This window comes from Stegodyphus dumicola, chromosome 1 (genome assembly GCF_044657685.1).
Source record: "Stegodyphus dumicola isolate Sdum_Otavi_A_Nest chromosome 1, ASM4465768v1".
Taxonomy (NCBI): domain Eukaryota; kingdom Metazoa; phylum Arthropoda; class Arachnida; order Araneae; family Eresidae; genus Stegodyphus; species Stegodyphus dumicola.
The window spans coordinates 264,812,768-264,839,557 of NC_140768.1; the positions used below are offsets into that span (position 1 = coordinate 264,812,768).

Here is a 26,790-nt window from a genome sequence, read left to right on the forward strand (position 1 = left end):
GATGATGAGGCCTGAGAGGACCCATAGAGAGTGACAGTAGCCAAACATGTGGTAAGCTAGCTGCACACTTCCAGATATCTGATGAAAACATCAGACTCCATTTGCACTAAATAGGAAAGGCATACAAGCTGAGCAAGCGGGTACCCCACTCACACTCCGATGCAAACAAGCAACAGTGTGTCGCTGCCTGTTTGTCATTGTTTACTTGGCACCGCAATGCATTCATATTTGATCAAGTACTCCCCAGCGATGAAAAATGGGTCCAGTATGACACACCCAGGCATTTTAGACATTGGTTGTCACCACGGGACTCTGTGCCTAACACTGCGAAACCTTCTCTCCACCCACGCGAAATCATGCTCTGTATCTGATAGATTAGTCACCAAGTGGTCCACTATGAACTCCTGCCAGTGGGCCAAACCATCACGGCATGCCTGTACTTGCAGCAGCTGGAACATGCATAAACAGCCAGCATTGGTCAATCTCCTCCTCCATGACAATGCGAGGCCGCATGTGGCTCAGGACGCCAGGGACACCATCCAGCAACTGGGCTGAAAGACCCCATCCACCGTACTCCCCAGACCTCACGCCAACAGACTACCACCTTTTCCATTCCCCGGACAACCATCTTCATGGGAAATCCTTCAACAACCAGTCCAACCTTGAAAAGGCTCTCATGGATTTTTTTGCGTCCAAGACTCTTTAGTTTTACAGTTAAGCCATCGCACACCTAGCCACTTGTTGGCTACCTTGTACAAACCAGTTTCTCTTAGAGAGAACTCCACGAAGACATCCTCACTCTTGTATCCTTGGCTGTGCTCAATTAAACAAGCAATGAACTCGCACTTTTGCTTAACAAATGCACATGTATCTATTTTTATCCAAAATATTTCCCACATAAGCAATTCGCTTGCAGCAAAACTTAATTTATTTACAACAAATACGTTTTGTAGTTAATAAAGGCTTAATTCATAGTTAATACCATTATAGAAGTGTCAGTTCACACATCAACCCCTTATTCGTCGCACCGATATCTCATACGGCAAGCAATACGAATAAATTTTGTCACGCCCATATCTCGCACAGGCTCTGCTTTTGCAATAAAGTCAAGGGAATACCAATTTTTATCGTGCCCATATCAATTATATTTACACAGATGGCAGCACAATACTTGTAAGCTGATTAGATACAGTAGTATCTAGATTCAGAATATTATTTTCGTTAGAACATATTTTGAAAGGATGCAGTTTTAGTGCTCATCGCTTTTTAGTGTTTCACACAATTAATCTGATCCTGGTTTAAATCTTGGCACATGAACTGACTTTAAAGTTTTTTGTGGTTATCCCTACTGTAATATTAATACCAGCAAGTTTTGCTTAGAAAAGTCCTCCATGAAAGCACCTCTCTCGTTAGGCAGACAGCCTTTGTGTCTTTTGCCATAATCCATATTACCTAAGTTTCTGCCAGGGCAGTCAACTACAGGCACTTAAGAAAATTATGCTTGTTTACTTTTACTTGAAGCTCTGGAAAACAGATTGTACAAATGCAATCACTTGTAAATAATGTTTTTTAACTATTTATTGAAAAATAATTAATTTGCAATCAATAGCATTTTTGAAAATTTCAGTACAAATAGCAATTAAGCAGGATGGTTATGGATGTTTCTACCAGCTAAGGTACAAAAAAGGTAATTCAAGCAGGAAGATTATATGAATTATATATATTATATTATATATTTTTGTACTCTATTTCTTGTATTTAAAAATAAAAGAGAGAGAGTGAAACCAGTTAATTCCCTTACCAAATCCTCATCTAATGCACCTCTTTCCACTAGGTGTACAGTCTGTTTGCTTTCTCTTAATCAAACAATTCAAATTCACATATTTGTCGGCTGACATCATAAACATGCATATTTGCTTAAGTTACGCGTATTTAGTTCTACATCAAGCAGCTGAAATCACTTCCTGTAAGTACATTTTGCTTCAATTTTACATATTTAATGAGAATATGTGTGGTATTTAACAAAGCATTGGTCAAAAATTTAAGTTGCCATTACAAGCTTAGCAGAATTTAGCAGAATGATTCCTGATGGATCATAATTTTCTTAATGTGATTATCCTTTTGTATTATTCAACAACTCCCTATCCAAAATGGTGAATGATTTCGCATAAACTATCAATCACTGTAATTCTCAATTATGATCATGATTTCCCTAGGCAATACAAATGAAATTATCAGGGGCGTAATCATAATTATCTACTACAATAACAATCACATTGTAATTACATTATATAACTGTATTATACAATTACTTTGTAATTACCATAATGGATATGCAGTTACACTTGCAATTAGATTTCACAACTACTATATAACTGTACTTAGATAATACAATTACTTTATAAATGTAATTACAATGTTAATTGCAATTACATTGTAACTGTAATTGGATTTCATAACTACAATGTAATTATAATTATAATTAAAATTTAATTACAATTACTTTTTCAATTAAGTTGAAAAAGCAAATTTAATTGTAATTAATTACATGCTCCAATTACAATAACAAATTGTAATTGCAATTATATTTTGCCCAAGTCTGACATGGCAATAGTAATATCAGCACAACCATCAAAGTACAGTTTGGCAACTTTTTTAGAGAACAAAAAAATTTTAAAAAAAAATTTTACAAAAATTTTTGATTATATACATACATTGCAAAAATTTATAGATAATATATGCATAATTTCTGCTTTAGTTAAGTACATATTTAAAAAATCATTCAACAATCTACTTGATCACATACACAAGTCACAAAAATTTATTAATTACATACATACAAAATTTATACTTTAGATAGGTACTTACTTATTTTGAAAATCATTCAATAATCTACTTACAAGGAGATTACTATTCCTGTGAAAAAAATTGTGGTAAACATTTTAAAAATAAAATCAAATCACTTGTTTGGAAAAGTACTATATTTCTAAAGAAATTTGTTGCAGTTTCTTCCAATGTAACCCAGTGCATATTTTAAAACTGAGTTTAAGACACAAAAATATCACTATTTGCTAATAAAAACCACTGGAACCTTAGCCCCTTCGAGCCGGGTAGCGCAAACGCGCGCTTATCGCGGAGGCCGGCAATGTCTTACGCGAGCGTCTGTCCAGGGCTAGGGGCTTTTTTGCTACTAAGCCTAAATCCATGAAATTTCCGAAGTATCAACGCATTGTTTAATAATGCTCTATAGAGTATTTAAACGGCTTATGCTTTATAGATATTTTTATACTATATACTTTAATTACCTTATTTCTTGTTTAAATGCATATTTTACACATTTTATTTTCATTACTCACCCTTTTATGACTTTTAACATTATACATCTGAAAACTAAATATATTACTTAAAATTCTCTTTTCGTATGAAAATTTGAAAACAGGGATCTACACACAGTCCTACGTTACATTCCTTGCACTCGTAATAACTCATTTGCCATTTTGAGGGATTTTTCCGAAAATGTGAACAAACGAAGCATCGTCGTCTCATTTTCTTATCAGTCTCTTCTGAACAAAGTTTTGGAAAATGTCTTTCAGTTAATCGTTCAGAATCAATATCAGAATATCTGAATTTCAGAATCAATATCTGAAATATTTTGCATCATTTCTGCTATTTCATGCTCTGTTAAATATTTTCGACGCTTTGACATTGCAACGGTAAAAACAGAAAGAATTCACGTCTAACAAGATCTAATTATTTTCTAAAAACTGAACTGCAAACCGAAATACCCAACGCTTTAGCGCAAATAACACTTCTCTACATAAATAAACAACTACCATGTGCGAATAAAGTGCGATTTAAAGAGACATCATAAATCACGCCATTCGGAAACATTTATGTTCCCTTTTGTTTATATAATCAAAAACATGTGTATGTGAGTCATGCTTCTCTCATTTCGAGTAGAAGGTCTAATGTACATGTATCTGAAACCATATGGACATACAGTGCCATCTTGTGGCAGAAATTATAGTTATTACAACGTTCCAGGACACTGGCACAAATACGTGACAGTCAGTAGTGAACGGGAAAATGCTCTGGCACGCCTGCGTGTCGGCCGGGAGGTGAGTGTGTTCGTTGCTGGCACGTAGACGTGACAGCCGGCACAAAGGGGTTAAATACAATAAAAAGAATGCACATGGTGGAAAACGGTGACCAAATTTGTTAAAACTGAAGAATTTTTTGCCGCCAGACTTTGGTGCATTTTGAAAATTAGGTGAATCTGTAGAGATATGTTAAGTACTGAGGCATCATCACAGCAGCCATTATGAGTATCATCAAAGAAAAACTTCTGCAAAAACATGTGCATAAATTAATTCTGTTGTTGGAAAGAATACTGTATGGAAATGAGCATGCAGTTTTGATTTCAGAAGCTAATGATTTGGTTACCAGTGTTTCATAATGTAATGGCATATTGCAGAAGATTACACATAAGGAATTGCAAGCTTTGCTAGATGAAGATTCATTTCAAATGTAAAAAGAGTTTCAACAACAGGCTGGCTAAATTTCATTTCTATAGCTTTTCCCCAAGAAATGTGAATACAAACCAGTTAACCTTAGAAAGTCTTCCAAGAAGGCATCCCTCCTCTCAAACACAGATATCTAGCTCCCATGTGCTTTGCTATAATCAAATATAGCAAACCAAAAGAAAAAAGAATTTTATACGAACAAACAGGAATAAATTAATGTTTCCAATCATTTAAACATAATGAAAAAGATTCCAAAGGAGAAAAACGCATGCTAGATGAAATTAACTGAGAGAAAAGAAGATGAAATGCTTAATAAACAACAACAACAAAAAATTTCTTAAAGAAAATCATGATAGGTGCTGAAAATGGAGATTTCATGGCAATCCCAAATGCTAAAAATAATGAATACTTCAGATGAAGCAACATGAGTACCAAAATAAAAGATACAATTAAAAAAAAAATCTGCTGTACATCTAATGGAATATAAAAAATTATACTCTAGTATGAACTGTTGGAATTAAGTCAAACCATAAATGCTTATCTCGCCATGTAACATATATTGTGACTGAACCAGGAAGTCATTTGAATATCTAGGGGCAGAACTATGTTCTATGAAATTTCTCTATGATAATACTAGGTTGCATGTTACAAAAATAGTCTATCAAATGTTAATGATGCTTAGTTGGGAAGTTCTAAAGCATCCAGCATATAGTCATTATACATGCTCCATTAGATTATCATTCTTCTGGTTGACAATTCAACAAATTCACTCTTTTGCTGCCCACTTCTAGTCATTTTGCTTCTTGTTGCACACTTCTGGTCATTTGTCAGGGAAAATGGGTTGACATTTTCAGCACATCACACAATGAAACATTCTTCATTGCTGGATCATGAGCTGCCTATCCACCAGTAGGAGGTTCAAAGACATTGATAGCACATATTTTGTCAATTAAAAGTAATGTTTTCTTTTAAATAAATGTTTCAATGTCTTAAAAATGCTTTAAAGACTTAACTGTACTCCATTTCCCCCCCTTAAAAAACTGCATATTCAATTTATGTAATTATAATTTCTGTGTTATAAATTAGCAAAAGTTAAAAAATTTAATAAAAAAATTTGATTAAGCAAAATTATGAAAGAATTACTTTTTGGAGGAGTACGATTATGACACAGCTCATCATCTGATTCTTCATCGTATAAAAGAGGTGAAGTTGCAGCAATGATGCGTACCTGGCCACTGAAATTTGAAAATAAATTTATTAATAACTGACCGATTGAAAAAAAATCACCAGCAACCTTTTACAAGCAAATTAAAAAGACTTATGTGTTTTTTCCAGAGATCATGAGAAAGATAATCGATATTGGAAGTGTGTGCGACATGTCAATGACATTTAGTATAGGAACAGCATTGAGGTTTACTGAATCACGAAATATATAGTACAGTCAAAAGTCTTTAATCCGGACTCGTCGGAACTTCGGCGATTCCGGATTATCGATTTTTCCGGATTATAGATCATCAGTTTAAATCTGGTAAGATGGCATGCAGAAATAATAAAATTAAAAATATGAAACCGTAATTTATAAAATAATGAGCAATTATGATCTAAAGGGTATCAAAATTTACCAAAAAAGAAGCCTAATATTTATTTGTTTACTTTATTAAACATTTCTTTCAACGCGCGGATGCGTAAAGCATACCTTACGCATAGCCGAAATTAGAAAATTGCAACCAGAAAACTATTTGATTTGTATTCGTGATATTTATAATGACGAGGAATTTGATTTAAATCATATCAAAGACGGAGTACACCGAAATTAAATACTACATTTAGTAAGGAATTATAAGCCGAATAAAATAAAAACATCTGCCCTGAAGATAACGATAGTGTTGACAAATCAACTTCCAGTTCATTGCGCGCCGCGACGTTCCCCCCCCCGCGCAGAGCAGCGTGAAATTAATAAACAGATTTCTGAACGGTTAGATAAACAAAGAATATGCCTTTATACATTTTTTGTAGCAATTCGTTTTTTGTTTGATGGACATCGAAACATACTTTCGTTTTCTAGATCCTTTGGGAGCTCCAGCATCGGAAATTCTATTTGACATAATCGAAAGTTCAAGCTTACTTTTAGAAAATTGCTCTTACAGTCTGCAAAAAATAATAAGCCGGATCCAATTCGAAGATTAAAGAACAACGCAATCATCAACATTAACTGAAATAGATAATTAGATAATTTTAGCTTATACCGTCCGTTATATATTAAACGCGCACGCGAAAACGTATTCTGCACTTGCGCAGACGCATATGCGCAGTGGTAAATGTCTTGCGCGCACGAGTAAAACGACTATGCGCATGCGTCAATGCGGCGCATGCGCGGAAAGATTTTAGCTTTGAGGTCCGGATTATGGGTGTCCGAATTAACGACTTTTGACTGTATATATACAACTTAGTTGAAATACTCTTTAATGACAGTAGTGTTTAACACTTCAATAGATGCACTCAGCTATAAAATATTTGAGTAGAGAATAGTTATTTTCAAATATATACGCTGACTGAAGACTTAAGTAATCTTGTCTACAAAAACACTAATAATTTGATGGTCTTAATTCTTTGACTTCATTTGCTCTCATGAAAACTTAATTATTCTTTCTCACCTAAATTGTTATGTGGCAACCCTTGATGTTGCCAAAAAATATTCATGTGGCAACCCAGGTATGTGTACAGCATGTGTTTGTTTTGGCCTGTGCGCAAAACCAAATTTTTGAGATGTAAGGTTCGTGCAATTCTCTGAATTTTTTTAAGGCATATTTCAGATACCTGGCTCGAACAAGAAAACTTTCAGCCTAATGGAAAGTCACCTTCCTTAAAAGCTTCTTTGGAGCCCAGAGGAGGAAAAAGTAATGAAGGGAGAAAATGCCACAAGAAATTTCATATGCCTGTTGAAAATGTAGATAAGAAGTTACAAGAAAGTATAACACTTAAGAATTTAAATTAGCCAAAAAATTTTTTAAAAGGCTAAAGTTGTACTAATTCAGAAGTCAAACAACAAAAATCAGCATTTTATTTACAAAATTTTCATAGAAAATTAGGCTAAAGTTGCTTTTCTGAGTTAATTATATTTAATGTTTCATCAACTTTCAAATACATTTTATTAGGACAGATTCATATTTTTTGTGCATATTCTTCAAATTTTTGTATAATAAGACTAATTTTATAAAACTAAGCATAATTATGAACATTGTACACCATTTTTTATAAATCTAATATGCTACTTCAAAGTACTATTGTAACCAGATTTGCAGATAAATATATAAAAATAAAAAATAATATATATATGACTTATATAAGAAACTTTGTAGTTCTAATGTACCGGGTGATCAAAAAGTCAGTATAAATTTGAAAACTTAATAAATCACGGAATAATGTAAATAGAGAGGTAAAAATTGACACACATACTTAGAATGACATGGGATTTTATTAGAACCAAAAAAAAAAAAGTTCAAAAAATGTACTGTTATCGGGCCTTTTTTCTTCGAGGAAATGCATGATTCTGGTTTTGTAATTGCTACCGTGATGACTGAGAGGTATGCCGATATGTTACAGAATCGCATCGTCCCCAGCCTGGCTGATAAACACCTGCTGGAACGTACGATTTTTATGCAGGATGGCGCTCCACCCCATATTGCTAGACGCGTGAAAGATCTCTTGCGCGAGTCGTTTGGTGATGATCGTGTGCTCAGCCGCCACTTTCGTCATGCTTGGCCTCCCAGGTCCCCAGACCTCAGTCCGTGCAATTGTTGGCTTTGGGGTTACCTGAAGTCGCAAGTGTATCATGATCGACCGACATCTCAAGGGGTGCTGAAAGACAACATCCGACGCCAGTGCCTCACCATAACTCCGGACATGCTTTACAGTGCTGTTCACAACATTATTCCTCGACTACAGCTATTGTTGAGGAATGATGGTTAATATACTGAGCATTTCCTGTAAAGAACATCATCTTTGCTTTGTCTTAATTTGTTATGCTAATTATTGCTTTTCTGAACAGATTATTGCTTTTCTAATAAAACCCCATGTCATTCTAAGTACGTGTGTCAATTTTTACCTCTCTATCTACATTATTCTGTGATTTATTAAGTTTTCAAATTTATACTGACTTTTTGATCACCCGGTACATTCAGTTATTTTTAATCAATTCTAATGTATCGTAAATAATATTTAATCAAATGATTTTTTAAAATAAGTTTGTATTGAACATACTTGTAAAATTACAACATGTAAGAATTTCAATTGATATTTTTAATCAAGTTTAACATATATCGCTCTGGTTGAAAATTTGGTTGCTTCTTCTGTATTAATGAAATACATATCAGTAATGAAACACAAATATTTCAGTTTTGTATGCCAAAAAAGGTATAATAACAAAAAAGTTAACAGTTAAACTGGGTTGGCTGTCATTTTTATTTTTAACAGGATATGTTATAACTGTTCATTTTAAGGCATAGTTCTTTTACGGGGAAGGTCACCTTGGAAGGTTAACATAATGGCGAGAATTAAGAGAAGATGTTTGCCAGTTTGACAGTACAATAAAATCACACTATGTCAGTTTGATGTTATTACAGTCAAAAGTCATTAATTCGGACACCCATAATCCGGAATGATCTATAATCCGGACCTCAAAGCTAAAATCTTTCTGCGCAAGCGCCGCATTGACGCATGCGCATAGGCGTTTTACTCGTGCGCGCAAGACATTTACCACTGCGCATATGCGTCTGCGCAAGTGCAGAATACGTTTTCGCGTGCGCGTTTAATATATAACGGACGGTAAAAGCTAAAATTATCTAATTTTATAATTTCTGCATGCCATCTTACCAGATTTAAACTGATGATCTATAATCCGGAAAAATTGAAAATCCGGAATCTCCGAAGTCCCGACGAGTCTGGATTAAAGACTTTTGACTGTACTTATTTTCCAAGCACCTGATTGGCAACAAATTCAAAAACACATTCAGCCATTCCCCCCTCTTTTTTTTTAATAAATGTCGGGATGACTTGCACATATCAACTGTCAACATAAAAATTCAATACAAATAACAGTAAAGCCTTAAATAATATTTTTTAATACTTCTTTGCCACAAATATAAGCTACAAATTTAGGGCTAATATTTTTAGTGTCAGTTATGTTAAACCAAAACTTACTCGATTTAACTATAATTCTGAAACAAAATATTTCACTTCAATAATAACACTTTAAGAAAACCAAAAGTTAATCTTATCTTCGGAGATTAGCAATATCCTGTTCTGACAATTCTTCGCTGGGATACAAATTACACAAACACATAAGATGACCTTTGAATGATCCACTTCAATAACTGGCATTAAAACGGCAGTCTTCTGACATCCGTTCCTCCTTGCAATAAACAAACTTGGCAACTGGTACTCTGATTCAGTAGGAGTTGAGTGAGGATTTAATTCAGTAACAAACTTGTTCTCAAAATTTCAGCAGCCTTCTTGGATTCAGGAGACCAGCACCATCGAAATCGCTAATTAAACTCCTAATTTCCAGTATCTCGGTGGAACCTCCAATTTAATAGGACAACAGTCAAAAGTCGTTAATTCGGACACCCATAATCCAGAATGATCTATAATCCGGACCTCAAAGCTTCAAACTTTCTGCGCATGCGTCGAGTTGACGCGCAAGGCCTTTACGGCTGAGAATATGCTTGTGCGCGTGCGCAAAATGCGTTTACGAGTGCGCATTTAATGTATAACGGGACGGTATAAGCTAAGCTAAAATTATTTAATTATCTATTTCAGTTAATGTTGCAGATTGCGTTCTTCTTTAATCTTCGAATTGGATCCGGCTTATTATTTTTTGCAGACTGTTAGAGCAATTTTATAAAAGTAAGCTTGAACTTTTGATTATGTCAAATAGAATTTCTGATATATATTTATTAATATGTAAATAATCTACAAAGCGAAAGTATGTTTCAAAGTTCATTAAACAAAAAGTGGAATTGCTACAAAAAATGGATAAAAGCATATCCTTTGTTTATCTAAACTTTGTTTACCCTTAACGCCGCAGCGCCGCGCAATGAATTGGAAGTTGATCTATCGGCACTATCCTTATCTTCAGGGCAGATGTTTTTATTTTATTTGGCTTATAATTCCTTATTAAATGTAGTATTTCATCTCGATGTACTCCATCTTTGATATGATTTAAATCAAATTCCTCGTCATTATAATTCGCTTCCGATAGCGAAGAAAGTAACAGAGGTTATTGAATACGAAAAAATTTCGATTGACAAATTAGTCGGTATTCTCGACACAGCAATTATAGGACTTGAACAGCGGAACTTTGTAACTGAACAAGAAATTATGTCTGTTTAAAGAATTAAAGAGAATGTATTATTACATAAAAAACGAAGCAACTTAAACAACTTACATTGAAAGAAATGTTTAATAAAGTAAACAAATAAATATTAAGGTTTTTTTTTTTTTTTTTTTTTTTTTTTGCAAATTTTGATATCCTTTAGATCATAATTGTTCTTTATTTCATAAATTACGGTTTCATATTTTTAATTTTATAATTTGTGCATGCCATCTTACCAGATTTAAACTGATGATCTATAATCTGGAAAAATCGATAATCCAGAATCGCCAGAATTAATAATATTAAGTCCCGATTAACGACTTTTGACTGTATAACGTATTTTGCAGTTTTTATCGAAATAACAGATGAGCTTAGTAAACCATAAATTGGTTAGAGAATATTGAAGGGTGCCCCTTGGCTTATCCCGAATTTGTTTCATTTATGATAACCTAAGTTGTTGAATGTTATGGAAACCCTATTATGACATAATTGCAGTGAATTTTAATGATGGGAAAAGCTTTGTAAAGGCTTGTTTACGTTGGATTTTGGTTGGGAAGTATGTTGCTGATTTTGTGTTTTACATGATAAAAAGGCTGAATGTGGTAAGATTAATTTGAATTAATTAATTAAGATTCGATTTAGAATGAAAGGGAAAAAAGCATTAATTGACTGGTGTGTAAAATGATGGTTTACTCAGTAGCCATCATAGGTGTCCTGTTTGTACGAAAGAAATGCATATGGTCGAACGTCAGAGGATACTGGCACTATGGAAGGTATATTTTACTCTTATTTTTGCGAATTTATGTGGTGACGCCAGTATACAGATTCTAATTCAGATAATTTTGGGAAGTTTTTCAATGTTGGTAAGGAATTTATTTTGACTGAAGAGAGAGAAATTTCTAAATAAGGTTCATGGATATTTTCTTTGTTTAGTGCTAAGATGAATTTCCTTTATGTTATTTCGATTAAATTTGATCTGTTTGATTAAAATGCAGTTTATAGAGATTATATATTTTTTGTTTGGCTCTAGTGTAGAAGTGGTTGCTCCTTTGACTTTTCAAGTGAAAAAATGATGTGTACATGGACAAAATCAAGGGAGTGCACAATGCCAAGTTTTTGCAATTCTCTGATGTTTTTTTTAAGTGAAAATAGGTCGATTTGTGCATGGATACCAAGTTTGTGCAATTCTTTGACTTACCGGCTTTGTGTACCAGCGATTTTTTAGCCAAAAATTGCCGCTACACAAAGCTAAGATAACAAATCAAAGAATTGCACAAACTCAGTGTCCATCTACCGCCAAAAACTGCCAAGTTTCACCAAGGGGCACCCATAAATATATTTCTACCCATAAAATTATATTCTCAATTTATGAAGACAGATAATTTAAATAGAATTCTATCCATTACAGCTTCACACTTCAGCTTACTATTACAGCTTCTTTCCCTAAAATTTTTTCATACATTTACTACTGGTATAAGAGTACTTTTTACTTTCAGAATAAAATTTTTAAACATTTTCTGACATTGCTCAGCAACAGTTATACGATACAAATATGGCATTGCCACTCCAATGTCAAGGACAATAAATATAATTAATTGTTAAATAATAAAATATTACAGTCCTTTTAATAACTCGGGTTTGTACAATAATCTATTAAATCACCAGCACGTCAACACAGCCACTAGTCATGTTAGGAATTATTTGCTCCCAGGTCTGAGCACAAGTCACCAAGAGATGATTATCCAAAAGTTGCCTTTCTTTTCTTTTAAGAGAAAGTAAACACTGTATACAGAATGATAAAAATATAGCACAAAAAAAAAAAAAAAGGATTTGTCCAAAAATTTCTTTTTTCGAGAAATAAATCTTTTGCATTTTATAACAGATGTTTCTTGCTTTTTTTAATTTGACTGCTTGTATGGAATTCTTAGCACTCATCTATTTTGAAAATGGCTTTTGCCTGCCTCGCATAAACGACAGTCGCCAGCGAGTTTGCAAATGCTCTTCAAAGTCGCCAATGAGTTTGTGACTTTTCAGTTAAAAGGGGGGATTATATTCAAAAACTAACTAAAATTCTAAAAAATAAAGTTTAAAAAAAGAATCTTTACATTATTATCAATTATACTGAGATGGGCAATGATTTATACATACCAGCTAATTTATGTTACAGAAAATCCAAAGATTTTAACGCAAAATGCAATATCAAAAATACTTTCTGATTATTTTCAGCTCCCATTTTAACATTCTATAGAATTACTATTTTTTTTTATTTTATTATATTATTATTTTTTTTTATTTATTTATTTTTTTAGTATTTTTGAACATACACACAACAGTCAACCCATGACAGTCATGCAATAGTCAACCCATGCAACAAAAATCACCCCATACATTACATATATTTAACTATATGAAGATTTACAGGTTTATATTTAGACATTTTTGCTGAGCAGTACCTATTTGTTGTCAAAATGCAAATATTGCAATACAGATTTTTTATTTTTCTCATAAAATTTTTTGTTTCTTAAATGCTTCTTTTTCTTATTATTAATGAATAAAACAGTATCTATAATCTGTAAAGAGAGCAAAAGAAATGTCTATAGTCAATTCAAAATTTCCAATGACATGACATGGGCGTCAAAAATCAGATATTACCAACAAATTTAAACAATATTCTTGCAATAAGTGCCATATTACCAAAGAATTTAAAGACCAATTCACTCACATTCAACAGGAATGTTAACTAAACTATTATAGAACATACTTATCTCACAATGATAATCATTACACGCTGAGGATAATAAATACAATTCAAGCAGTACTAGCATATTTCTCAATTAAAGAAATCCTATTTTACATTTGTTAAAAGTCTCCAGTTTATTAAAGTGTAACAGAATAAATAGCTAAAAGCAATACAAAGTTAACTAGGAAAATGTTAAAAGATATTTTTATAGACAACTGATTTAAAATAGCAAATTATACAACGAAAAGAAAGAAAAAAAAAACTTCAATTCTTAATTAAGAAGAGAGATTCCCCACCCCTTTGTTGTTATAGTAGGATTATATTAAAACATAGAAAATATGTGAAAATTTAAAGAATGTGAAAGTCTAACTGAATACTAACTTTTTTATTTCTCAAAACTGGAAGACTGAAAATATATTAACACTTGAAAATTACTTTTTAACTAGTATTTTAAAACTTTAATATGTTTTATGAAAACTGCTGCTATATCTTCCTGCAACTAACTTTTAATTTTTGCTTCTTGTAAAATTTCCTGACTGCATTATGTGACAAACATAAAAGTAACATTTCACAGCTGTTTTTCCTTGTTTATTCTAAATACATACCCAAATAATTTCGCCTGAAAATTTTCATCAACTATAAAGTACTCTCTATATATATATATATATATACAAGGTTGCATCATGATTTTTTTTTTTTTTTTTATTCCTACAATATTTTTTCATTACGAATATAATCATACGTCGAATTTACTTCGGAGAAATATTTAGCAAATTCTGACTGCTCGATTTTCAGATAACTACTTTCTGCTAACACGTAATATTTTATACATTACTGCAGAAAGCCATTTTAAAGAATAATTTATAATTATATGAAAGAAGTCAAAATCAAAGCATAAAGTACAATTACGGATAAATTAAGTTTTAATTGCATGTAAACAAACATTGCATGCTAAGAACACAATCATACGTCGCATGTCGTCATATTTCACTCATTTGTAAACAGTTTAAGTTTTACACAATTTTATATAAATTTATGAAATCATGAAAATGAAAAATCTCTGTTAAGTAAAAATAACAAAATCTGACAACTATTCTGTCTACTGAAATTATTATATGAAAATGCATTTTTGATGAAAATTTTACTGGATTTAAGAATTACAGCGCTTGAAAAAGTACTTAAAAACTTACTGTCGTCCATTTTGAATTTTAAAAAAATCATAAATGTCATAATACGAAATTAAAGGTACGACAGCATAAACAAAATAATAAACATTACCTTCTGATTAAGTATTGCAATATCGTAGCAATATCTCTATCACGATCACTATCAGAATCTCTGTCATGGGTATCACTGTCTGTTTCAAATCTGTCGTTCATTCTTCGACCGTGAAATATATGCGATCCCATAAAGATACAAATTTGAAATATTACATATACAAGTTACAACAATACTCTCCCCTTCCTTCAGGCCATGCAACACCGCTACGTTTTATTGTTATTACAATGGACGAACAATTACAATTCCTGTAAACTCAGTACTTAGCACATGCGTAGTATAAAAATACTCAAAGGGAATAAGGTTGCAATATTGCTATCTCTTGGCAGAAATCGCCAAAAGAAAATGTTTTATTGGAGAATGCATAGTCTTTGGATTCGTTGATCGCAACTGTGTGTATAAGAACAAAGTGAATGAGCTGTGTTTTGTTCCATATTCAAATGAAGAGGAAGAAATAACTTAAAAACTTTTCAGGTTTCCTTTTTTGTTCGGTTGTTTTGTGTATTTTACTTATACTAAGCACTTAGACTTTTCTTTTCCTCACTTATGCAGTTATTAAAATATTCATCATATTATAAATATCGTACATGACAATTGATTCTCAACATTTTTTGTTTCATGCTCCCCTTTCGTTATTGCTAGGCGATCATCCCCCCATCCTCCTCGAAGAATACAAGTACATTTATTTAATAGATTTTTTTTAATGTGCTTTACAAATTAAGCAAGGAAACGTATACGAAATAGTAATAAATACTAAAATTTGAATAAAAATTGTTTTTTATATTCATAAATTAAGAAACTAAGTACCTAACTAGTAAATAAAAGGCTGACCGTAATCAAGCCGTAATCGCCCCCTGAAATTATGAAATTTCCCTGATGGAGGAAATTCCCCCCCCCTTTATACCCCTTCAGAGCTGTTAGAATATTTCAGTGTCATTTTTGCATAATGCAACTCGGCAAGGTTAAAAAAAGAAAGAAAGAAAGAAAGAAAAACGAGTTCCAAACGATATATATTGGCGAGAGAAAATTCTACTTAGATTCAGATGAGATTTGGAAGTGCATGAGGTGTTGCTGTTGATTAGAGAAATTGTTCTTTCTATCTACCGCGTTGCTTTATTCCTGCGATTTTGTGAAGTAAGGGAAAACGACATTGCTCTCACTACTGAAGCTGATCCTGAGTTGCTGTCGTCTCTTCTTGATGTTCACGATAAGTATGTTTTCATTATTCTTTTCGCCATTAGGTTAAAAGTTAGGATTCATGCATATCATGGACAAGGAGGCGATCGAAAACCGTATCAAATCTGTGTGTAATCACAGAAATCTGGAAGTTACCTGCGATAACTTAGAAAAACTTAAGCAACTTATGCTTTCTGAGTTTCATGCTTATCAAAATTCATTTAATCCAAATAATGCGACTGAAGTTCACTTAGCCCATGTCAATGCTATGGAAAAGGATATACAAATCATAAAATTATACATTAATGAAATGAAACAAAAAGAAACCCTAAATAATCCAACAGAGGAAACAAATCAATCTGATATTACTGCTAGTCAAAAATCTAGAATCAAAAAGAAAACCACAATAGATAAAGAAGGATACATAACCCCTAGAAAAACTCATAAGATAACTCTATCAAATTCCGAAATTGAAGAACCAGCTCAAAAAAATAAATTCGAGGAACTAAACCCTGAAGACAATATGGAAGCAGAGGAAGGTGAATTTATTACACCCAACAAAAAAGCAGGACACATTCCCCCTATAGTCTTAGCAGACTTCGCGAGGGATTGGGATAAGATGAAAGAAGATTTTGACTTACTTCCTACCTCCATGAGTAGGAGGTGTGGGAGGGGGAGAAGAGAGTAATGTCTGCCCTAGCGGTTGCGAATGGGGGGGTGAGGTCAGTGTCGTTACAAGATGTAGCAGCGGGCGACAGACCGCAGAGTCAATTTAGCGTGAATGAGTCAATTAAGGTTGTAATTCTTATGTGGTTAGGATGTCACCTGGGTAGTGATGTTTTTCACCGGGATACGGGGAGTGTCTGAGAGTGCTAATAAGGCTATTACTGTGGGTTTGCACTGCATGAAAGAAGTTGACCGCTAAACATTTAAATATACTCTTGAATAGGTTCGATTTGAAGGTTTCTGTGAATGCGCTATTTGATCTCGACATCCATTAAGAAGGATGTGATTAAGGAAGAACCTTTTGGAATGGTGCTGACTGGATAATCCTGGACAGAGACCGATTTTAAGTGCATTGCATTTAGAGATGATTTGTATTTTTTTTCGCAGAGCTGATGACTATTGAATACCTGTGCATATGGGAGAGGCACCCCACATTTGTTAACGGGTGTCATACAGCAATTTCACCTAATATAACAATAAAGACAGCCATTCTCCTTTAATTGCACTCCAAAACAGTTTGATGCCTAGCACGTACTATATCGCAGCATTCTTTGATCAGTTGATCGCCAGTTGAAAAATTTGTGAAAATCAATTCAGCATACAGACATAAATAATTTAAGTGACACTATAGCGATCTCGAGAGCCACTCAGTGCTCGCAGATTTGAAAGAGTCGGAATTCTTGAACCTAGCGCACGGGAACTCTTCTGCACTAGTGGTAGAGACTTCAACTCGCGTTAAACAGTCCCAGAATCAAATCCCAAGATCATTACCATCTTCAAGAGCATGCGAAACTCGCGTACTATAGCATTTATCTTCCTTGTGTTCTGAAAGGAAACCTAAAAGTCAGTTCTTAAATAGCATTAACCCTTAGCCTGTCGAGTAATTTTCTACGAAGCCCTTTAAAACTGTCCCTAGTTTTGAACCGAACTTCCCGTAAAATGTCGCGAAAATAACCCTAAACCTCTGAAAATTGTCATGCAGTTCTTTTGTTATTTCCCATTCCTCCCAGAATCTTACTTCAATGATTCCGCTAAGTGATATTGATTACAAGATATTGTTTCGTAAATGTGAGCTGTCAACAGAATTGCAAAAGACTAGACTCTCCGTGATGACCGTCTTAATGCCGCAGGGTACAGCTGCGAAACTTAAATTTACTTCCCTTAAACAATCTTTTCTCTTCTCTACATATAATAAAAGAAAGAATCTGTGTGTGTGTGTGTCTTTCGTTCGCGCTGCGCGTAAGCTAATAGACCCACGGCTACGAAATTTGGTACATACGTAGGTGCATCTAGACAAGAGCCAGTGCACCTCGAAGCGAAGTTTTCGAAACTCAAATTAATTTTTTTTAATTTTATGTTTCCTGACAAAATCGTGTCATTTTGAGACAATATGGGCTATAGGAAAGCGAGATTTTACTCTACACACTCCATTTTCACATCGTCATGAAACTTAGGCACTTAACTATTTTACGAACTTAAAATAAATTTCGTATTTCAATAAATCGATTAAATACGAATTTATTTAACAAAGAGAGCTTAACACCTTTTCAACGGGATTTTTTCTAAAAAAGTTTATTTTTAAAAATGTATAGTTTATTTTTCTTTGATTTTTGGACACGTTAAACTTTCATCCTTGCGACTACTTTTACAAAAACAATTTGGGAAAATGATAATATTTTGTATTTTTAAAGAATTTTTTAAATGAAGCTTCTGAGTACACTTCTCACATCTTTAAAAATGTGATTTTGGCAACAATTTTCCTGTCTTGTTGTTGATAGATTTTTGATGAAATCACATCATTTTGAATAGTTTCATTCTTTTAGAAATATGGGTTTGGCAACAATTTTTCATCGTATTTCTTATGTCACTGTTTTTAAGAGATTGGCATATTTCATTGTCACTTATATATATATATATATGTGGCGTTCCGACAGATACTTCAACTTCTATTCATGAGATGGCGCCACGTGTAAAATCCAGTTCTTAATCGGTGCAGCAAAGCGACATCTTTACTCACTCAGACTTCTCGTCACACAACTGTACGCGAAGGTAGCATGAACTGTGTTCCGAGCTCTGTGTTGATCTCTGCAATGTAATTTAAATTGTAATTTAGTATTTAATATATTCTTTTGTTATAGAAGATTGTCTACTCTTATTTTCTTTAATTATATCATGCATTAAGCACACACGACCACCAAAAGTGGTGACCTTTTGACTGAGCACGCTACTGACAATGGATTTTCAACGACCCTAAGCCACGTGCATCCAAGGCATTTTGAAGAACTGACTAAAAATAACAACGAATATGGACATTAAACGTATGCTACAACGTACCCCTTCAATTATTTCTAGATGTATTGATATATATTGCTTGTGTTTTTTTCAAAGTCGTGCATATCATCGCAAGGAGCTTCAGCAAATCATCAATGTGATCTGTTCCGTTCCGCTGACTTCGCCAGTCGTGCAATAATTCTTCGATCATTCAACTTTTGTGACAAGTGTGATACAATAGTGATTTTCGCTAAATGTGCTACATCAGTAATTTTTCTGCAACGTGCTACGGCAAAATTCTTCCCTCAGTGTTCGAAAGTAGTGATTTTTTTCCCCATGTGCTACAGGAGTGATTTCCTTTTCCTTCGAAAGTGCCTCAGCAGTGTGAAGTGGTGATTTTGTGTGTGCGCAATACAAAATGAAAGCATCATTTTTTTTTTCTCAAATAGGGGTTTCTTTTCAAATGCATTTCGGTAAAATATTATTTGTGTGTGTAATTGCTGACCCTGTATTATTTGTGTGTGTATCGTTACGTAAATTTTTTCTGCATGGTTAAAATATTTATTGTTATCATGGTAAAATATCAATAGTGTATCCTCATGCTACAATATTTGTGCTGATAAGTGTTTATTAATTAAAGTGAAAATTATCTATCAGTATGCCCGACGATATTCCACCAGAGCCACAAATCACACGCGTTGCGGTGAAGCCACCGCCTTTCTGGAAAAATAATCCTTCATTGTGGTTCGCTCAGATCGAAGCACAATTTTCTATCGCTCACATTAGTGAGGATTCTACAAAATTCAACCATGTAGTTGCAGCAATTGAGTCTGATATTCTGAATTCAGTGCATGACTTAATTCTCAAACCACCTGATTGTGATAAATACTCCAAACTGAAACAGCGGCTCATTGAAATCTATTCAGAAAGTGAATCTTCAAAAATACGTACTTTACTACAAGGACTTGAACTTGGAGATCAGCGACCTTCATACTTGCTGTCACGAATGCGTGATCTGGCAGGAAGCCATTTTAGTGACGACTTGTTGAAGTCACTATGGCTTTCGAGTCTCCCTAATAACATACAAATAATTCTTGCTGCTTCCAATGAAGATCTAACCTGTTTAGCAGCAATGGCTGACAAAATTAAGGAACTTGTTACTCCAGCTTATGTCAGTGCTGCTAATACTGCACCTTCCAGTTCATCCCTCGAACAACAAGTGGCTGAATTGACCAAAAAAGTATCTGAACTCTCTACAAGTCTTCCTGCTTCACGGAGATACAATCGATCAAATCAGGGCCCACGTAATAAATTTCGTGCCCGAAGCAGGAGTCAATCTCGTCACAATACTCGAACGCAGTACAAAGAACCCACAAGTGGCATATGTTTTTATCATATGCATTTTGGCTCGCAAGTGTGCCCCTCCATGCACTTTTGTACAAGCGGGAAACTAAATGGGCGGTCTTCTGCTGGCCAACAGAATGTCCGCCACATCGACAGAATAGTACTGGCTGATCGTTCAACTCAGTTATGTTTTCTAGTAGATACTGGAGCTGACATATCAGTGCTCCCGAGAACTAAAACAAATGCTCACCAACTTAATAAACTTGTACTGTATGCAGCCAATGGTACCCAAATTGCAACCTACGGCACCAAACTATTGACACTTGATTTAAACTTGCGCCGGACTTTCAACTGGCCTTTTATTATTGCGGATGTAACTCAAGCAATTATTGGTGTCGACTTCTTGACACATTTCCACCTTCTAGTGGATGTCAAGAATAATTGCTTAATTGATGCTACAACTCAGCTGACATCACAGGGCCAAGCTTCTCACATATCGAATGTACCTACCAACATAAGTGTTTTATCGGGCAGCACACGGTTTCATCGGTTATTAGCAGAATTCCCTGACATTTTAAACCCATCCAAATCAGGGCAGCATAATCATCAGCCAGAAGTGTATCATCACATTGAAACACATGGCCCACCTGTATTTTCCAAGCCTCGTCCTCTTTCTCCAGAGATGCTAAAAGCTGCTCGCAAAGAATTTGAATTCATGCTAGCACAGGGAACCATTCGCCCATCTAAAAGTCCATGGGCCAGTCCACTTCACATGGTTAAAAAGTCTAATGGTGACTGGCGGCCTTGTGGAGATTATCGTCGACTTAATGCCGTCACAGTCCCTGACAGATATCCAGTCCCACATATCCAAGACTGTACCCATCTTTTTCATGGAACAAACATATTTTCTACCCTCGATCTTGCCAGAGCATATCATCAGATCCCAGTGCATGCTGAAGATGTGCCTAAGACCGCAGTGACTACACAATTTGGTCTCTTTTAGTACTTATATATGCCATTTGGCCTTCGCAATGCTGGCCAAACATTTCAGCGTTTCATACACCAAGTACTGTCTGGCCTCGATTTCTGCATTCCATATTTTGATGATATCCTGGTTGCATCTACAGATGCGGAAGAACATTTTCAACATCTGCGTCAGATTTTCACTCGCCTTAAAGATCATGGATTAAAACTAAATCCATCCAAATGTGTACTTGGTCAACCCTCAGTTTCCTTTCTTGGATGTCTTATCACCCAGAACGGAGTTAAACCTTTACCGGAAAGAGTCAAAGCAATTAACGACCTACCTCAGCCCAAAACCATCTCTGAACTGAAGCGTTTTCTAGCAATGTTAAATTTCTACCGACGCTTTCTGCCAAATGCCGCAAAAACACAAGCCTGCCTACATGAGTTTCTGAAGAATAGCAAAAAAAAACGATCAACGAGCTGTCCCTTGGACTGAATCTGCATCTGCAGCATTCGTGCAATGCAAACACGATCTGGCAAATGCAGCCACACTTTCTTATCACTCACCTAGTGATCAGCTCTCTATAATGGTAGATGCATCTGACACGGCCATAGGAGCAGTGCTTCAAGCCCATACCACTAAAGGACTTTCCCCGATGGCATTCTTTTCCAGAAAACTTACTATTGCAGAAAGGAAATACAGCACATATGACAGAGAGCTACTTGCTGTGTACTGTGCTGTTAAATACTTCCGGCACAACTTGGAAGGACACGATTTCATCATTTTCACCGATCATCGACCATTAAGCTTCGCTTTTAGAAAAAACTCTGACTCATGTTCTCCTCGTCAGCTTCGACATCTGGATTTCATCGCCCAGTTTAGTACAGATATCAGATATGTCTCTGGTACTGATAATTGTGTCGCTGATGCCTTGTCTCGGGTAAACAATATCAACCTCACTACCCCAGATTTCTCTGAAATTGCAAAAGCTCAATTGCATGATGAGGAACTCAAGAACCTAATCTCAAATCCACAAACCTCCCTTCAGTTACAACCGCTGCACATTGATCCAACGCTTAAAATTTACTGTGACATAGAGAACAATAGAATACGTCCCTATATTCCTGTCAATTTTAGACGTGAAGTGTTTAATGCCTTGCACAATTTGGCACATCCTGGAATCCGTGCCACCAAAAAGCTGATCGCAGACAGATTTGTCTGGCCAGCGATGAATCAAGACATCACAGAATGGACTCGTTCATGTATTAGATGTCAACGGTGTAAAGTATCCCGTCACACGCACAGTCCCATTCAACAGTTTAACCTTCCAGCAAGACGCTTTGATCATGTACACTTGGACTTGGTTGGACCATTGCCTCCTTCAAATGGTTACACTTACCTCCTCACTTGTATTGATCGGTACACAAGATGGCCTGAAGCCATTCCTATTGAAAATATATCCGCTGAAACTGTAGCTCGAGCATTCATCTCCCAGTTGCTTTCAAGATTTGGCATGCCTACCACCATCACTACTGACCAAGGCCGACAATTTCAATGTCACTTGTTCGCATCCCTCACCTCTCTTCTTGGCATTCGCCATATTCGCACAACACCATACCATCCATCTGGAAATGGGATGGTGGAACGCTTTCACCGATCTCTCAAACAAGGTCTGAAGTGCCACAGTAGCACACACTGGACAGAAGCCTTACCCCTAGTCTTGCTTGGTCTTCGCACAGCATTCAAAGAAGACATTGGTAGCACTTGTGCTGAAATGTTATATGGTGCAACCCTCCGTCTGCCAGGTGAATTCTTTCACCCAGAATCTACTCCAGTTATCGACCCTCCAACATTCCTTCAACGTTTACGTGAGACCATGAGCAATATCTCGCCAACCCCAGCATCTTCGCATAAACAGCCAAGCTATTTTGTACATCCTGCGCTTGAGACATCTTCGCACGTATTCGTGCGCAACGATGCAATCAAGCCAACTTTAACACCTTCATACGATGGTCCATTCAAAGTTGTCAAACGAACACCGAAACATTTCACCATCATCTGCAATGGCAAACAATCAGTGATTGGAATCAATCGTCTCAAACCAGCATTTCTAATGCAAGATCCAACAACTTCCTCATCAACATCACTCCCGGAAGAAAGCTTACATCCCGTTAAAGAGCAACCTAAAACTACCAGATCTGGAAGAAAGGTTAAATTTAACCCAAAGTACTTATAACGTACCGATGGTACCTGGGGGGGAGTACTGTGGCGTTCCGACAGATACTTCAACTTCTATTCATGAGATGGCGCCCGTGTAAAATCCAGTTCTTAATCGGAGCAGCAAAGCGACATCTTTACTCACTCAGACTTCTCGTCACACAACTGTACGCGAAGGTAGCATGAACTGTGTTCCGAGCTCTGTGTTGATCTCTGCAATGTAATTTAAATTGTAATTTAGTATTTAATATATTCTTTTGTTATAGGAGATTGTCTACTCTTATTTTCTTTAATTATATCATGCATTAAGCACACACGACCACCAAATATATATATATATAATACAATTTTATTGATTTTTTTTATAAAGTTGTTCTGCAGACTAAAATTCTGCGCGGAATTTTATGTTTTTTGAATTGCTTTCATGTTATTTTTTGCTTATTTCACTGTTTGTAAGATATTGAAAAGTTTTGCAGGATTTTGTTTCTTCAACGAAATTGGTTGGTTAATTTTTTATTAGGATAATTAATATTTGTATTAAGGAATATAACTTATTTCATTGTAATTTTTTTCTCTTGAAAATATAAGATAAAATATCATTAATTATACTTTGGTTTTCAGAATTTTTTGTTTTTTGTATTCTTTTATGTTATTTATTGCTCATTTCATTATTTTTAAGATACTGAAAAGTTTTGAGTGATTTTTTTAGGAAACAAAGTTCTTAACCTCCTTTATACCATTTGATTTCTTAAGATTTTGCAAAGGGAAGTTCATTAATTTATTTATTTATTATTTTAATTATAATTAATATTTGTATTAAGGGATATTGTATTAATATTTGTATTAAGGTATATATTATTTCATTGTAATTTTGTTACACGTAATAACATTTTTTTATGAAGTTGTTCTGCAGAGTAAAGTTCTACGCAGTTTTTAAATTTAACGTTTGGTGTTCCCTTCAGCCATTTTCCCGGTACATTTAAAAGCCAGACGAAGGCTGGCAGCCAAGCTGTTAGTTTTCAAATAAATTGGTTTTAAAATTTACCCGGTTAAATATTTAATTATTACGCATTTTTAACCTAAGTAACCTAAATCTGTATGTCACTGGTTATCACAGGAATTTCAATGCAAACTGATTAAACTGCTATCACTAAAATTCTATTCTGACAAATATCTGGTGCAACGTTCATTCCTTCTGAGATATTGCTGAAACATTTCGTATTACTTCCGATTTTCTGTATTTTTGTCATTAATTAAAAATCTTTAAAATATATGTAGCATAATATAAAAAAGGTCTAAAGTAAATTTAAAAAATAGCACAAAACAAGTCATACAACGCTTTAGCCCATTTTTGTTTTGTCCCAAATTTTCGTTTTCTTAATTGAATAGTTTTTAAGCAGATATTTCATGGTCTTATTTAGTCTTCTTACAGCGTGTAGTTAAGGAAAACCCATACGCAAATCTGTTAAAAATCTGTAGCATAAGAAACAAAACTTTATTTATGATCTAAAAATAATTTCTCGCTCTATTACAACATATTTTGTTTCTACAATATATATATTGTTTATGCTTCAAAAGAATAAATTGAGTTTAATTAAAAAAATTAAATTTAAATACATATTTAATTAAATCTTCTTTGCGCCATTGCTGCAAGGAATGAAATTTAAATTTAAACAAATTTAAATTCTAAACAAATACGTATAAAAGTAAAAAAGTAGAAAAGCAAATTTAAATTCTAAAAAAAGGAAAAAAGCCAAAATAATTTAAAAATATGCAAACATGTACAAGATTTAATTCTCGAACTAATCTACAGTATCATTTAAATTCAGAAGCACAAGCAAATCAAGTGTAAAATCTATCCATGAAAATAAATCTACTAATTTAATAAATTAAAATTAAATTAAACAATTTTTTAAAAAAATGCATATGTGAATGATCGTAGAGTAGGCAGGAGACAGACTTATCAAGGGGAAGTTGCCTCCAAACCTAACTCTCCAATCATTCAATTCGTGTTTCGTCATTCATGCAGGCAAGGGTAAAAGTCAAAACCAAAAGTAATTCCAATAAAGTGGTACCCTTAGAAATTAACATTTAAGAATTAAAGTTCAGAAAGGAAAATACTAAATAAGTCTTTTGAGAAACAAGCAAGTAAAGTCAAGAATTAAACTTTTTCTTAAAAAATTAAATTTTTTTAAAATTAATTTTTTATAAAATAATAAAAAAATTTAGAAACCAATGTATTTTAGAAATCCTTGTCTACAGAAACTTCCCCTACACGAATATGCATATCAATAAAAAGAAACTATAAAAGATCTATACATAATCCATATAAACCAATAAGAAACAAAAAGTAACAAAAAGAACTAATTCACAATTTTTAAAATAAATATATATTTAAAAATATAATTTCATATTTAGAAAATACTTAGATACTACATAAAATTTTTTTTAAAAAAATACTTAAAGCAAGTAAATAGTAAGTTTTAATTCTAACTTACCTACTATATGAGTGTTGGGGTCTGCAAAAGTGTTGTGAAAGAGAAGTAAGTGTGTTCTTCAAATTATATAGATGGCGCTTATGTAGGTAAAGTTGAGTGTCAAGCTGTTATCTTTGTTATAGTAAAAAAATTTTTTGTAAATATTAATATTAATTAAATTAAATTAAATTAAAAATCCTATAGGTATTTATTAATTATTTAGGGAGTTAAGTAACTGAGCCAATCAAGAGATGTATGTTTGCTTGAAGGAAATTAAAGTGATGTGGTATGTGAAAAAAATTAAAGTGAAGTGGTATGTGAAAAAAAATGTAAACTGTATGTAATTTGAAATGTGTGTTCTGTTGAAAAATTGTGAAAATTGTTTAAAAAATTAAGTGAAAGATATTTTGTGTGAAAATTGCAAAAAATTAAAGTAATTAAGAAAAACTGAAATGTTTTAATATTAAAGTTTTAAAGTAAAATTTCCCAACATTTTTTTGAAATGAAGTCCTTAAAAAACCTCTAAAAATTCTCAGAAATTTCTCAAAAATTCCTTTAGGAAGTTAAATAAAACTTAAATTTGATGAAAGAAAATATTAAAAGTTTAATGAACTTGATTTAATTGGTATATCAAAACTTAACTAAATACTGGCTAAAGTATGGAAAATTAGAAGAAGAAGAAGCCAACTCTTTTCAAA

General features: G+C 33.9%; 1 protein-coding gene across 2 annotated transcripts in view; it reads right to left on the reverse strand.

Moving 5' to 3' along the window:
- LOC118186174 (DDB1- and CUL4-associated factor 11) overlaps window positions 1-15,287 on the reverse strand; it is a 137,344-nt gene extending 122,057 nt beyond the window's left edge. Inside the window, exons 1-2 of one of the 2 annotated variants that reach the window (XM_035356233.2) lie at window positions 14,915-15,287; window positions 5,667-5,758 (exon numbers count right to left, since the gene is read on the reverse strand). In XM_035356233.2, the coding sequence (XP_035212124.1) occupies window positions 5,667-5,758; window positions 14,915-15,045 (223 nt within the window). In that variant the 5' untranslated portion in view covers window positions 15,046-15,287. Of the gene's footprint in view, window positions 1-5,666; window positions 5,759-14,914 lie in introns of those variants that run through there. The other variant, XM_035356235.2, reaches the window with a different exon arrangement.
- Between the last annotated feature and the right edge of the window lie 11,503 nt (window positions 15,288-26,790).